At 37.7% G+C, this 16,775-nt stretch overlaps 1 protein-coding gene across 1 annotated transcript in view; it reads right to left on the bottom strand.

Moving 5' to 3' along the window:
• The window catches only part of GNAQ (G protein subunit alpha q), a 294,507-nt gene that overhangs the window by 68,522 nt on the left and 209,210 nt on the right, over positions 1–16,775 (bottom strand). The window contains exons 4-5 of the mRNA XM_070590212.1: positions 9,741–9,869; positions 7,728–7,857 (exon numbers count right to left, since the gene is read on the bottom strand). Of these exons, the coding sequence (XP_070446313.1) occupies positions 7,728–7,857; positions 9,741–9,869 (259 nt within the window). The remainder of the gene's footprint in view (positions 1–7,727; positions 7,858–9,740; positions 9,870–16,775) is intronic.

Genomic DNA, 16,775 nt, shown 5'->3' with positions numbered 1-16,775 from the left:
AAACAGATCAGCCAAACAGCCCAGAGAAAGACCCAAGCATGTAATAAAACTTGGCACAAGTCACATGTGTCTTTAGTGTTAATGGGAAGGTGAACAACCAGAAGAGCTAAGAAAATAAAAAATATATTTGCTTGAAGCCTCAGAGAGCTAAAAAAGTGAAGAACTACCAGACCAGGATCTGGGAAAGGACAAGGGCAGAGAAGCGAGCCCTATCTGGGACGATTTCTCCCAGGGAGGTATCTGCTCATTCTGGAGGCGGCAGCTGAGAGGCCGAGGGGACGGGGCTCTAGCGAACCATCTCCGCTTTGTACTAGGCATGCGCACAAAGAGGGAGGGCGTGTCCAAGTAAACAGCACGTGCGGGGACTACAGCTCAGCTCTCCAGCCACCAGAACGGCTGAAATGAAGAAGACTGAGAAGACCAAGGGTGGCAAAGACAGGCAGTGACAGGAACTTTCAGATACTGCTGGTAGGAGTGTGAACTGGTACATTCACTTTGGAAAATACTTTCACCTTATCTATTAAAGTTGAAGATTTTCTCTATGTGCCCACAATTCTACTCCTAGGTATAGACCCAACAGAAATGTGTAGTAAGAGAAACTTACTTGAATAATCACAGTAGCATTATTTATAATATCTCCAAGCTAGAAATATACCAAAAGTCCATAAATAGTAGAATGAATAAACAGTGGTATTTTCATGTAAAAGAACACTATATGGAAATGTAAATGAATAAATTATATAGAGTATAGAATGTATATACCTTACAAATATAATGTTGAGTAAAAGCCAGACACAAAAGTTTAATAAATGGTACTGGGATACTGAACAGAAATATGGCAAGGAAATATTAAGTCCTTACTTCCTCTATCATACACAAAAATCAATTATAGGAGTATAAAAAGCCTACAAAAAGTGAAACATTGCAACTTTTAACAGAAAATAAAGGATATAGCTTCATATTCCTGGGGAAGCAGAAGAATTCCTGAAGAAAATACAACAATACAACCAATAAAGGAAATGAGTTGACCACATTAAAACCTTTCTGTAAGACAGACAAAACCAAAAGACAAACCATACACTGAGAGAAAATATGTATGCCTGCAAACAATAATATCCAGAAAACATTTAAAATTGTGTTTACATCAATTTTAAAAAGGACAACTCCACTGGGGGACAAGGACAGGAAAGGGAATCTGCTTTGGCTGAGAAGGAGAGCATATTCACATAATGGAGCTAGATGGGGGCCCAAATAAATGAATTAGAGTCACGTGTAGGAACACGAAAAAATCTCAAAAACAATGCCAAGTAAAAAAAAAGATTGCAAGATGAAATCATTTTAATAAAATCTACAATCATGCATAATATTTAGAATCTAATATTACATATTGCTTATCAATACATATATATTTAGTAAAAAAGTGAAAAAAATGCTTAGGAATGATAAATGCCAATTTCAGGCTAGTGACTTCTGGGGAGGAAGAGAAATGAGTCAAAGAAGGTTACACAAGAGCTTTAATTGTATTTGTACCATTTTATCTCTATGAAAATAAAGATTTACAGCAAATATGTCAAAATTGTAAGTTCTCCCTAATTTCAAACTCTCCTGTATCACTGAAATAGTTTATAAAAACAGAAGTAAACAAAATTCTCTTCTCTAGCTAGTCTATGTTTTATTCTTGCACCCAGCTGTGTGCTTAGACCACACGGTATTGGTCCATCACAGACTTTGATGTTATGGCATGACTTACACTGAGGGAAGCTTAAGAAACAGCCCTTATGAATTCTCACACAGTATTTGGTTTCCTGGAGGGATGTTATCACAGATATAATTTTCTACCTCCCACAGCATCTCTTTCTGAGGTTGCAGAAGTCGCTCGGCTCATTACCAGGAGGAGAAACTTGTTTTTATGTCAAAGCCACAGTCATGTTGTAACAGACCATGAGTATCTCCTTTCATTGGTTGCTAAGAGATGCTCGACTAAATTTGTGGACCACCACTAGGAAAGGTACCTGGATGTGTGATTTGTATTTCAATTCTTAATTTCACCCTCTAATCTTTAGTGTCCTTTCATCCAGATTTTTCAGGTGATTTATTTTATCCTACTGTGTGTGCATATATGCAGATAAACACACACACAAACATGTAATAATAAAGGACAATTTTCATAAATTTTATTATATTAAAATTTTACAACTTCTGTTCATCCAAAGACACCAGTAAGAGAGTAAATGGCAAACTACAAAGTAGAAGATGATGTTTGCAATACACGTGACAAAAGGCTCACATCCAAAGAATACAAGGAACTCCTACAAATCAGTAAGAAAAAGACAATCCAAAGGAAAATCGAACAAAGCTGGTAAATGACAAGAGCCAAAATTCCAGTCTGAAATCATACTTTATTTTACCTTTTTTTTTGGTGAGGAAGATTCGCCCTGAGCTAACATCTGTTGCCAATCTTTCTCTCTCTCTCTCTTTTTTTTTTTTGCTTGAGGAAGATTAGCCCTGAGATAACATCTGCACCAGCGTTCCTTATTTTGTATGTGGGATGCCTCCACAGCATGGCCAATGAGTGGAGTAGGTCTGTGCCTGGATCCAAACTGGTGAACCTGGGCCAGCAAAGTGGAATGTGCAGAATTTTAACCACTCAGCCATGGGGCCAGCCCCTATTTTAACTTTGTTAAAAATGATTGTTTCAGTTATTACTTGTAACACTATCACCTAGCAACAACAACAATCACTGTTTACACCTTGGTTATGGTAGAAAATCTTCCAAATTCTCTTTTTTTGGGGGGGTACTAATAACCTTCCCTATAATAATTATATATATGTAATTACAAAAATCAAGCTATACTAAATATATTACTCTGCAATCTGTCTTTTTCATGTAAAATAATTCATTTTTTGAAAAACTACTGCATAGATTACACTGGTATGGGTTCACTGTAAAGTCTACAAGATTTCCACTCTACACTCACACAAACAGAGTCCACGTGTGCCTGCTTCCCCACACCCCTACCAGCACTAAGTGCAGGTTCTGGTTCAAACTCATAAATGGTGATCAGAAAACTTCCTTCTGGCTTCCGTGAAGCAATGCGAACAAAAACATTCAGAAGGAGTAAAATAATGAGGAAACAGAAAAGCTGAAGAATGAAGAGGTGAGGGAAGGAGTTTAAAAAAGGAACAAGTAGCTGAAAATGGACTAAGGAAAGAAGAAGCGGAAAAGGGGTTAAATATACAAAAGTAGGGCGTCTTTCAGGAATATCATCATTAATCAGGCCACGGATCTGAGCAGTAGGTCAAAGGCTGAAGACGACGGTGTAGCTTCTGATTTCATAATATGATTAAGAGTCGAAGAAGGGGGTTAGAGTCAATCCAGTTGACACCGGATATCTTAACCTACGCTCTCACTTTTACGACTTCGAAGTTTCCTTTAGAGCCTTCCTTTGGAGTTTGAATTTTTTCCTCTCAATTTTTAGTCAATTCCTCCCCCCCCCAAAGCAGAATTTTATCTGAAGGAAATTCTCAAAGCTCGCTTTGAGTTTTTAGAGCAGAACAAAGTACAGGTTTCACACTTTTAAAGAAAATGTTCAGACTTTGGTTGCAGTTGAATAACTTCAAAATGGCTTCATTTTAAAAGCTAGTAGAGGAGAAATATCCAAAGGAAATGCATATTTTAGACTATTTGTTTTAAGATGGTTAAAAATCAAATGAGCAGTACAAGGACTCTGAATTATCGGTGAAGGATCCCTGGCTGGTCCGCTGTACCTATGAGTGTAATACAAGCTTAGAGGTAGAGGAGAGCTATTGCAATTCCTTCTTGCAAGGGCAGGATTTTCATTTTACTTCCATGCTCTTGGCCACCTTTAATAGCTCTTCTTGCTCTTCCTCTGTGTCTCTAACTTCCGGAAGACACTGTGAAGGACAGGAAAGAAAGCTGATCTAGAAGGGCAGAGGATTGGCCCTTGGTGACCCCGGTCATGGGCCTTAATCTTCCCATTCCTGTATCCTCATTGTTACCAAGCATACCAGCAAACCTGGTCTTCTCACTTCAAAAGGAGGTCAGCTGGTGAGATCCAAATGAGTAACGGTTTAAGCAAGTTCTGAATAGGCACAAAGTGCTAAGGTATTATAAATGTCTACTCTCTCGTTTTGCTATTTTTTTAATCTACTAAGCAATTCCAAGAATCAAGTTTGAAGGATAAATATTTATGGGAACCAATGTTGGGGAATCTATCTTGGGTTCAAAGGAGGGCCTGGGGTATGCGGAATTATCTCAATATTTTAATAAAACTAAAACATAATTGGTCATGACCATTTCAAAAGGACTAAGATAAGTTAGAAGCACACATCCAAAAAAGAAGTGGAAGAAAGAAAGGTCGAAGTCTTTGAGATTCTATAAAGAGCTTGGTTTGTAAGAATAGTTCCTGAGTCAATAACACAAGCATCTTTGTGTTAGTGCTCAGATATTCATGTAACAGAAAACCAGAAAAATACAGACTAAAAGACAGAGTTTGGATACACATTGATAAGTTGAAATATGTTAGGAAGATGCCTTATTGTATGCTCTGGGCTTCCAGGGACAGTGAAATAACGTCTGCGTCAGAGGATTACAGCAGAATAGTCGGCTCCACGCTGATGTGTTATCAAGGAAAATAAGAGAGCAAAGGGAATATGCAAATCCACGTGGCTCTACAACCCTGATTATTCTTGTCCACTATTTGATAATATATTTCCTTCTTTGGAGAAAAAAAGCAAAGAAGGAAATTCATTCCCCAAACTCCAGGAAGGCTGAGAATCTAAACAGACAAAGCCAGATTTACACAAAATTTTGAAGATTAATACATAAAGTCTTAGAAATATGAAAAGCAAAAGCAATAATCTAAAGTACTTCCCTCAGCGACTTTGGCTGTGGTCTCCAATGCATTTTCCACGGCTCCCCAGGACAGAAAGGGAGGCTGTCTGTACCCACGCCCAGGTTGTTCTCACAAATATACACCAAGGGACGTACAACAAGGTCTGCTTTGGATTAAAGTGATGAACTTCAGATTTCAGAACTAAGAATGAAATGTTTTAGGAGTTTATTTCAGTTTTGTCTCATCAAAACCAGAAATTTGGGAAAAAGTAGAATTCTATAGTAGTTCTGAATTTCCTTAATGATTTAAGAAAGTCTAGAGGCAATGACATTTTTACATATTAGTACAACTGGAAAAAAACAAAAAAGCGTAAGGTGACTACATCCCAACAATAAAAACACCTTTGACGGTATTTCCTAATTACCAACAGAGATGGCTGTGGCTAACACAGATGAAGTCATTAATGGGCAGTATTTTCCTTATTATGCTTAAGATCATCTCCAATACTACCAGCAGGCTTGACTTGAAGTCTGAGAAAAGAAGATCATAAAACAACTTTTTTCTCATAGAATTACAAGGTAGGCTTTAAAAATATTCACATAAGGGAGTCCTAATGAAAAAATAACTGATATACTCTTTCGATTTATAGCACAATGCATCACTACAGGAACCAAAGAAACTGGGAAAATAGTTTTAGATGTACATAGTGCCTATACATTAAATGGCAAGTTACTGTGGAAACTAATTATCGTATCTGATAATCAAAACATCATGATCTTATTCTAATTAATATAAAACACTTTTACACAAACATCTGATCTCCACGATCAACGTCAGATGAAAAATGAAATAAATGATCTGTAATATGCAGATAATTGAAGAACTGGACTTATGTGCTAGAATTAGCTGATGAGCTACCTAATAAATCTACTTTCTTTTATGTTTTGCAAATTTTCAAGTGGTAAATTGACTAGCATTAAATCATAATATAGATTTCTTTAGATACAATACATTTATCTCGTATAAAACATGTATTGATAAACACTTGTTTTCTTCTAGCTGTAAACAGTGACATAAGGAATAAAATTATGTATGCTTCTTACATCTGCTGTGTAGTTGATAAATGTCTTAAATTTTATTTTACTGGACAACAAACTAAAGAAGAGAAATGATGACCTATGTAACTAAATGGCTTCCTCCCCCTATATTCTCTGTTCTGACAAAATCATATCTCTTTTATGAGGTTTTTTAGGGCAAAGCATTTTTTTTGTTTTTGTTTTCTTCTCATTTTTGTATCTCTTTAGAGACCTTGGTACCCAGCATATAGTAGACAACCCATCAAAATATTTTCCGTCTTGATTCAACATTCAAAGAAATCAGAAATGCTGCCATACGTCTGCTTCCAAAATATGCAGTATGTTCAAAATACTACATCCACGGTAGTATCCCATCCTACACTCCATACTACTCCATCAAGGATTATGGAACAACCAACAACACAGATACAGATAAAGACAGAAATACATATAGAGATATCACAGCTAAAATTCTGATGCCATTTGCTTAACCTAGATTTTGATCATTGATTCTCATAGATTTTAGCATACTTTTCAGGCACTTTTGCATTACAGCTACAGAGGGCAAATTATTAGTAAACCTCACTCTTAAAAAGAAGTTCTTTGATTGATTCAAAAGCCCATATACTTGTAACCCAGGAAAGATTCTGAAACGCATGAACAGATAACTCAGCTCTATCTGGGATATTGGTTCATGAACTCTTTATCAATCCCACATGCAAAAGGAAATGCTGTGGAGGACTGAATATGTATTTTAATGGAGATGTTAATACTTGCAGAAAAATAAAATATTTAAAAGGATCAAGAAGCCAGAATTCTTGCATACCAAAAATTGCACAGTATTATAAGTATATTTTAATATGTCAGATCTTATTTTAATGAGCTAGTAGGGCTATTTCACTCACTTCTCTTTATTTTCTACCTTATTCAAAGGAAATTTAACGCTCACTATTGGCATGTCAGTCTGCAATCTCTGCCTCTAATAGGGCATCAGTGGTGTCTCCTCCATTCCCCCAACACACACACTGAACTCCAGCTCAAAGTCACAGTTTTCTATGCCCCTTAATCATCCTCTATAATCAACTCTGATTCATCATCGAGCTTTTATCATCCTCAAAATCCATATTTACACCTGTAAGAATTTCAGGTAATGGGGAGGAGATTATAATACTGAATCACTTCTCCAGACAGTCATATCAAGGATACTTTTTCAATCATTCACTGCTTAGTAGAGATCAAATTATGCAATAGCCTGTAGAATTCTCTAAGAGCAGAAAGGCCACATCACCAAGACACTTCTTGGCTCCACAATGAATTGATTTAGAGCCCAGCTGTGAAGTTACCCACATTTTTCAAGAGAGCTTTTGAGCACTCTTTGGGATCCACCCATCACACAAACAATGATTTAAACAAAATGAAAACAAAACTAAACAGGCTGACTCACTCCAACACTCCCAACTCCATCCTGCAGGAAGAAGGCTATAAAATGATGTGATGATTAGCCTAGGGATTTCCATGTTATTTTCATGTTCAGAGCCGCTGCACAGAGTTACAAGTATCAAATAGGGTCTAATTAGACCTGAACACACAGAACTAACTCATACACTTGACAAAAGAGCTAACTGTTCTGAGTATACCACATGGCACCATAGGGTTATTTTTGGCTATTTAAAAAAATCCCCAAATCAATAGTCAAGAAAGCAATGAAGTCAACTTGTCCCATACCCCACACCCTATCACTTATTTGTATCAGATATTAAAATGATAATCCAGCGCCTGTCCAGAGAGCACTCACCTCATTGTCCGACTCCACGAGGACTTGATCATATTCACTAAGCGCTACTAGAAACATGATAGAGGTGACATTTTCAAAGCAGTGTATCCATTTTCTTCTCTCTGACCTTTGGCCTCCTACATCGACCATTCTGCAAGGTTAACAATATTCATATTAATAACATATAAAGAAAAGGAAATCATATAAATATAACTTTACTTACAAACTTAGAAAGAATACTCGAAAAAGAATGGTCATCCAAGTCAATTCAATTAATTCTTATTAAACATCTACTAATTTTCTGTCACTTAATCAAAGTCAAGACATTCTGGGTAATACATCGTTGTGATTATTAGGAAGTTAATTATTATGTATAAAAATTATAATTTTGTTAAAAAAAAAATCCTGTGCCAAGCCAAGCAAAATGGTGTTTTATTTAATCAAGCACAGAAGAGTCCGAAACAAATGAGTTTTACTTGTGTTAAGCTCTAATGGCAAATACTGACTTGAGTTTCTCTTCCTATGAAATGAAAATGAAGATCCTCATGTATTTCTCAAGGATGCTAGAAATGACCACAAATGCACTTAAAAGATGTAAGATGCCATACATTTTAATATGGGTAAATAATATGCTACTCATTTACGTGAAATCCTCATTCCATGAATGCTTTTGATGGTGGCAGGAAATTACTCTTCTAAGTCATTACTTATACTGTAGTGGCAAAAATGTCCTTTAAAAGCTAGTGCATAAAATGTAGAAAAAAACCAGATGTAACAGTAACTCGGCTAGAGAATTCACTAATTATGAAGCAATGAGGAGATGAAAATCTCCATGAAATGCTACATGTTTTCTGAAAATATTCTGTAATATGGTTATAAAAGGAAGGAAATTTGGGTGTCTCAAATTAAAGATCTCTAAATACTATGAAGTCAAAACTTAAGTAATCCAGAATGCTTGAGCTATAAGGAATTTTGGTGATCCTTTAATGCAATCATTTTATAGATGAAAAAAATGAGAATCAGAAATATTTCCAAAACGTCACCCACTTTATGGATATGTCTATTAGAGTAGCGTATGGCAGCCAGATACGACCACAGGTGCAGAGACTGATTACAATAAAACACACAGTACTTTGGCAGGGAGCGATGAGGGTATGCTCGTTAGAGTCACGTGGCAGAGTTACATAACTCCTACTTCACGAGCCTGTATTGTATGTGGTCTTCTTCAATGGGATGCGCTCTCCCAAGGAACTCGACTCTCTGCTCAAAGACATACTCACATGGCTTCAGTTCTCAAAGCACCATGTGGTTTCTATTCTAACTAAAAGCACAACTGAGTAATTGCGTAATAACAGATGAAATGAAAGTACATCAGCATTGTTTATTTGTTCTCATCTTCAAAAAAAATTAGAATACTTCTGCTGAAGTATTACCTGATGGAATAGCAGTAGTGAAAGAGGAAGTAATAAATTTCATTCTATTTTACTACACAAATTTAGACTAGGTTAATCAATCTATTTTCAAAATCATGTATTTTAAAATTTTTCAAGCAATTTATTTTAGGCATACAAAATATCCCATATTTTTATTGCTACTGAAAAATTCAGCATTGGTACCAGAGAACTAGGAGGAAAACATGAAAAGCTTCTGACAACATATAATTTCTATTATTAACAGGGTCCTAAGATCATTTATATCTTACAAAAATCTAAAAACAGATCCATTGTCCACGTAGTTAAAATCATTCCCCAAAAATTATAGTCAGGACCAACGTTTGAGTAACTGATTTTAATCAACCACCAGCAAACTAAGAATTCATTGATTTCTTGGTGATTTAATCTGAAATGAGAAAGCTGCCCATACATCTTTCCTCTTCTTCCTCTTTCAGGGATATATTATTTCATTTGTGTATCTAATGATAATAACCGGTAAAAAGGTAATATTGTTTTAAAGCCTACACATGATTTCAATATTTATAGAGTTCACCAAGTGTACTCAAGGCACAGGAGTGGGTTGGACAGACTCAGTTACTACCTGAAAATGACACTTTGTAAGTCAAAGGGGTATTCGATGATCCCTGTGGTGGGGACTCGAACTCTGAGCACGTCTTGTTGCGTAGGCAGGTAAGTAGGGTCGGCCACGCGGTCCAAGTCATTAAGATAGCTGGAGGAGGGGAGACACAACGAGAATGTCAGTGACACCATCACACCAAAGCTGCCTGCGGCAAGGCAAGGGCAAAAGCGAATCACAAGAGAGAAGTAGAGAAAAGAAAGAAAAATACCAGAAAATGGTAGAGAAGCTTGGGAAGTCGAAAGATAACGTCAGTCTTCCACAAAAGCAAAGTTATCCGTCTATGGATTACCTGGTTTACTGTATTTCTCATTTCTTCTCTTACTATCAGTTAGAACCCATACAAAAAGTAAAGGGGGAAAAGAAAAGAAATTAAACAAAGTCTCCTACTCTCCTCTTGTTTGGTGGGTAAAGCAGAAGTTTAAAGCAAATAGCTTTTGAATTATTTATACAAATTTTATTTGTACAAACAGATAACAGAGTTACACATAAGGTCAGGACGATTTTTTTTTTTTTTTTTGCCTTCTGCAGAACATCAGAGCCTTTTTCGGGAATGTATTTCCTTATTCCCCTGAGAGAGGACAGCAGGATACCGTGTCCTAAATTCTGTCCAAAGCCTAAGTCATTCATGACTAATGTGAAACCATGAGATTTCTAGTTACAGAGGACACAATATCTAAGTCAGATAGTCCCAATGTTTAGAGTCACCACACCTAAACGTTAAATTTATCTGCTTAGATGATACTTTTCCATTCCTTTAAAAAAAAAAAAACACTTTTTATTTTGAAATAACTTTAGACTCAAAAGAAGTTGCAAAATTACTACAGAGAATTCCCCTGTAGCCTTCACCCGGCTTTCCCCAATGATAACATCTTATGTAACCCATATACATTATCAAAACCAGGAAATTGATCCAATACTATTAACTGAACTACAGACGCTGTTCAGATTTCTCCAGGTTTCACATAGATACACACACGTTTGTTTTGAGTACACAGTTCTAAGAAATTTTATCACCTGTAGAGATCTGTGCAATCACACCACAATCAGGATACAGAATTGCTCTGTCACCACAAAGAAAGTGCCTTGTGCTACCCATCCCAACTCTAACCCCCGGCAACCACACACATTCCCCATCAGTGTAATTTTTCATTTCAAAAGTGTTATATTCCATTCGCTTTTCATTCTCTCAAATTGCAACAAATAATCTGCAACTTTGAGAATTACCTAATTTGATATAATTGATGACAAACAGGTGAAAATGACTGTTCCACGCAGCACCCTCATGATGTCAAAGAGTAACTATACTTTCTGTGGCCCTGGAGAGGATGGAGCACAGGTATGGTTTCAAAACATACAACTGCAAAGTGTATGCACAAAGTAACTAATGTGTGAATCAGATTTAAAGAAAAGGTGGAACCATTAATAGAATTGGAAGGAGTTAGAGCCTCAACACCTTTATGCCCACAAACAAGAGACAGTGAGTTCTGAGACACGTTATCAGGGACCGTCTGGGGCAGAGCATGCTACATCTTAGCAAGAGCACAAATACTCAGTTGACATGACCTACCTAGAGTAAGGACTTTGTCTCATCCATCATTCTTCCTGCCTTAATATCTAAAAGAGTGCCTGGCAAATAGTACTTTATTATTATTATTGGATGGATAGATCAAATTCTTATGCTGAGATTTAGTTTTAGCATTACTTAAATACCATTCTTACCAGTGGTGTTTCCATATTAATGATAATAATAAATTTGAAACTGAGTGTTGAAAAGAAATATTACATTAAGTCTCTAAGATTCATGGGATCATAAAATAGTAGAGCTAAGTCTGACTTTAACAAAGAAATAAAATTACTGCCTCTTTTGAAGGTGTTACCAATCCTTTAAGACAAAAAGTAGCAGCCTGGAAATTCCTACTACAAAGCAATTAATTAGTATTCTAGTGGCTTTATCCCAAACACATCAGTGATTCTCTAGCTGGCAATTAGCTCTCTACTGACTAATAGGAACCAGCCTGATATCTTTAATTATTATAAAACTGGCTGGAGGACAAAAAGGGGGAGAGTTTGGGAGAATATGGGCGTGAGAGGCAGGAAGGAAATGTAAAAATGGACGGGACTCAAAATTTTAGTTACTATCTTGGCATAGTCTTGGAGTTGCCTGATGAGGTTAACAAGCCCATGTTCTGGAAGTTGGTCCGTATCTCATTCTACAAATAAACCAACTCATTATGCCATAAATGCACAATCAACTGGCTACTCTATATAATGGCGTTCTTTGATTTATCAGCTCCTCGATTTGAAAAACTTGAAATCAATGTACATTTTGGAACCCACAAGATCACCAAATATTTATTTAACCATACTATATACAAAAATTTAATTCAGAGGAATCAGAGAACTTCCAATTTATATTGGCAAGCTTGCCTGGAAATATGCTGACCAATAAACCATTTCTACTTACTTAACCCAACAAACAGAGGTCAGAAGAGAGGGTGCCCAATTCTTGTACACAAGGTGCTGTTGTGTTCCTGTGGTGCAGAAAAACGGTGACTTTCTGTTTCTCGAAGATGAACTGAATAGACTGTTCGTTGCCACTCCATTTTTAAACATGGATGTGTATTTGCACAGGAGAGTTTGAAGAACCAGCACATGAAGTAGGCAATTACCTGTCACACTGCACAGTAGGAACACTGCTAGTCTCTCTCCAATTTAGAAGGGTGAACTGAGCCCCCTGCAAAGTATGCTCGGGTAAGATAGAATCAGGGTACACACCTATGACTGAAAAGCCACTTACAAGGGATTAGAGGCTGCCTCAAAATATTGTCAGTGGTGTCCTTCCGTGCACCCGGGGCACTACTGCCACATTAGCTGAATATCTGAAACATTCATACTTGCAAGAACATTTTTTCCTCTTCATCTTTCTCTTGCTCCTTTTCAGCGTCATTATAGTTGACACAGAGTAACAACAAGTGCGTGTTGTAACAACAATGAACTTATGCTGAGTGCTTGCTGCTTGCCGGGCTCAGTTCTGTCCGTTCACTGCCCAGGTAGCAACGCATTTCATGGCAAGGAAATGGTCATTAAAGATGTTTCATACATTTCCAATTAACTTGAAAATGAACTATTGTTTGTGCCTGACGTTCTTTTTCCTTGGCCTCACTTGGATGGTGGAAAGAAAGGCTCACTTCACTTGAAGTAAAAAAGTTAAATTAATCAAGTTTAACGAAAGAAAAAACGGAAAGGAACTGTTTCAAAGTTTGCTGGTTGCAACATACATTATCTAGAACCAAAACCAAACCAAACACACCCCAAAACAAGGCAAGGAAAACAAAACAAAACAACAAGAAACTCCTGGAACCAAACCAAAGACATACAAACTATTTTCTCCTAGAGGAAGGCCTAGGTGCCTCAGAAGCCAGTGTGTTGCAGACAACTCGTAAAGCAGTTAAAATGGGCTGGCAACCAAGGCCAGCATTTCTCACTGCCTAGGAGAGGCCAGTGTGCAGAGCTCCCGCCTGTGTAAGCCCCAACCCACGGACCCCCTCAATCTGGGCTTATGGAACTTGAACAGACTCACAGCGTTCTCTGCATTTCACATGTTAGGGGGGAAACCATTCCATTCCCTTAGAGATGGAGTTCTGGCACAATAAGACTAGTGCATCCTCATTTGTTGATTCTTATCACATTTTGAGAAAGTAATGGAATAATATCCTAACTGAATTGTCCTTTCCATTGAAGCATCTCATATTCTGAGGAAAAACTTTGGTCAAATTGGGGGTGGGGGGGGCGGGGAGGAATGAGTTCATGTTGGATTATTCCATTCATTTAACCTTTCACAAAGAAACACCGAGGTCTGAAGAAATTTATATCGCAGAGTAAATTCAGAGAGTTCATTATAACTATAATTTGTTTTGTAGGAATGATTTTGAGTGGCTGCTGAGGTCATTCTCGGGGTGTTGCTATGGTGACAGGCACAAGGTACATTTCCAAGGCAATATATGTGTAACCAGTGGCTGGCAGTAACCTTCTCCTGATGTCAGGGAGAGAAAGCTCCTGTGGCATACATGGGCCTTATTTAACTGTCTAGGAGACAAGACATTTAAGACTATGCTAGAAAATTTGAGGTTTAGGAGATTAAACTCACCTTACTCCAATCCATTCATGGGGATTTAATGACTTGCCATTGCTTTGAGACATGTAATAACTGATAACTTCATAACTGATTTTAAAAAAACTCAACATTTTTCCACATTTGCCCAGTTAGTGCTCTCACACTACATGGGGTCAGGGACTATGACTACCTTTGTTCACAGCCGGTCACTAACACTTAGCCAAGGGCCTCAAACGCAGCAGGTGCTCAACATGTGACCTAGGTTAAATAAAAAACAACAACAGAGGCCAGCCCCGTGGCCTAGTGGTTATGTTTGGCATGCTCTGCTTCAGGAGCCTGGTTTCGGTTCCCCAGTGCTGACCTATACGACTCATTGGCGGCCATGCTGTGGCAGCAACCCACATACAAAACAGAGGAAAATTGGCACAGATGTTAGCTCGGGGCCAATCTTCCTCAGCAAAAAGAGGAAGATTGGCAACAGATGTTAGCTCATGGCGAATCCTCCTTAGCAAAAAACCCAGAAAACAAAAAAAACCACCACCACCACCTCACACAAAGACACAGAGAATAGACTGGTGGTTACCAGAGGGAAAGGGGGGAGGTGGGAGGGTGAAACAGGTAAAAAGGCACATGTGTATGGTGACAGATGGCAATTAGACTTTGGGTGGTGAACACGATGTAGTCAACACAGAAAGCGAAATAAAATGATGTCCACCTGAAATTTATATAATGTTATAAACCAACGTTACCTTAACAAAAAAAAATGAATAAAATAAAAAGTCAAGGGAAAAAAAACTATTTTATGGAAAATGCTGAGTGGTTAGAAAGGCAGGTTACACCTTTTAGGAGAAAACAAAGGAGTAGAGGGGTTGTTAGCTATCCATCTTTACATAACTACCTCTCTGGGCCATTATTGGCCTGCATTATATAAGCACTAAATTCTGAATTAAAATGCCTCCGACGAATGTAAAGACAACACAGAAAGGAAAGGCAGCATTTGTTTAATTTCATTTAGTAGATGTGCTTCCTGCTCTTCTTTAGGTCCTGGCTGCAAAATGATATAGTTTGTATATGGGTTTTATGCCTATCAGCATCGAGCTTTCAGGCCTTGATATAGGGCTAATGGAGGGAGTGGTACCTTATTAACAGACAATTGTGACACAACTCTTTAATGGAAGAAACAGGTTTCTGATAGTTTTCAGTGGTAAGCACAGCACCAAAGGGACTCATGTAGTAAAATTTCAACGGTTCCCTTCCTACCATGAAACAAATGCAGGGTCATCTGGAATTCAACAACATATCTGACCATGACATTCTGGTAGGTGCTAAGGATACGAAGAGCCCCAGGAGGTGACCCCCACCTGCAAGGAGATTACCAGCCTGTGGGAAGAAAAGGGTTACATGAAGAGGAGAAATGGTGGGGTTTATTAGGGATGCAATGAACATTTGATGTTTTAGACAGAGTCATTTTCCAGGAACCTGTCTGAACTGTTTCTAATCCTTGGTGATTATCCACAAAACATCCTTCTGTAGCATGATTGATTTGCATGAGAGACTTAAGGAATTCACGCCCAGTAGTTTATAATTTTACACCTTGTAACTGCTAAACTCTTTATACATTTAACTTTCAGGATCATCTCTGGCTGCAGAAAAAAATAAAAAATTCAGAAATGGATATGATCCATAACTTTAGATTAAAAATATATGAGAGAAGCTTAAACATCACTAAAACAACATGCTCAAATCAAATTAAATATGGCATTTTCTCTCTTGAATATGTTTCTTTTTTTTCCCGAGGAAAATTCACCCTAAGATAACATCTGTGCCAATTTTCCTCTATTTTTTTTAGCCTGTGGGCCACCAGCACAGCATGGCCACTGACAGAGCAGTGTAGTTCCACACCCAGGAACCAAACCTGGGCCGCCGAAGCTGAGTGTGCCAAACTTACCTACTAGGCCACCAGGGCTGGCCCTTGAATATGCTTTTAAAAGAGACTCAATTGTTTTTCAGTCACGACAATAGTTTGTCAGTTCTCTTACCGCACAAAATTGAGGTTCTCCTACCTGATGAACATTAAAAAAAAAAGCCAATTATTACAGCCTCAGCTTTTAGGAAAAGAATGCAGCTTTATTGCAAGATGGATCTGTAAGGAGACAGGAGGCAACGTTGTCAAATCTGTCTCCCCAGTCTAGGGCTTGGGGCACAATTTATAGGATGAAGGGCAGGGTGGTCCGAAGTGTGGAGACAGATGACTGGAGGTGAGGAGAAGTGAGGTAATTGATGCTCTGCACAAGTGTGGTCAGAGCTTCTTGCCTCTTCACAGGACCCATGTTCACACAATGGTGGTGTTAGCAAGATTTGAGAGTAGGGTTTTCAGCCCTTTGACATAAAAAGGTCACTTATCAGGCATTTGTAAAGACCCAGTTGATGGATTGGTGGTCTCAGTTCCTGAAAAACCACTCTTAATTACTCTGTTGGTAAGATGGGGTCTGTTGAACTGGTCCTGGAGGGCCTGTGGTTACAGTTCTGAGCTGACCTTCAAATTTAATTCATGCTCCAATTTGACATATGAGAACATATTTTTTTAAAACTCTTTTTAAAATTAAAAAAAAAAAACAATCCCACCACCTATGATTGGAGGGGTAATAGAAATCTAAACCAAGAATAGCATAGAAATTAGAAATTCAAGTGGTTCTTTTTTTAATGGAGGAAACATGAATAAAATTTAGAGATGACCCAGCGAGTATACTGTATCACATTACAGCTGGGGGTTAAAAAAATTTAATGAAAGTTATAGGCACACGACACTCAGCAATTATACCAAAAGAGGGAAAGTACCTGAGGGTGGTAAGTAGAAAAAGAAATCTCTCACATTTGGTATA

Source organism: Equus przewalskii, chromosome 22 (genome assembly GCF_037783145.1).
Source record: "Equus przewalskii isolate Varuska chromosome 22, EquPr2, whole genome shotgun sequence".
Classification (NCBI taxonomy): domain Eukaryota; kingdom Metazoa; phylum Chordata; class Mammalia; order Perissodactyla; family Equidae; genus Equus; species Equus przewalskii.
The sequence above is the reverse complement of the archived record's forward strand: the minus strand, read 5'-3'. Positions and strand labels throughout refer to the sequence as shown.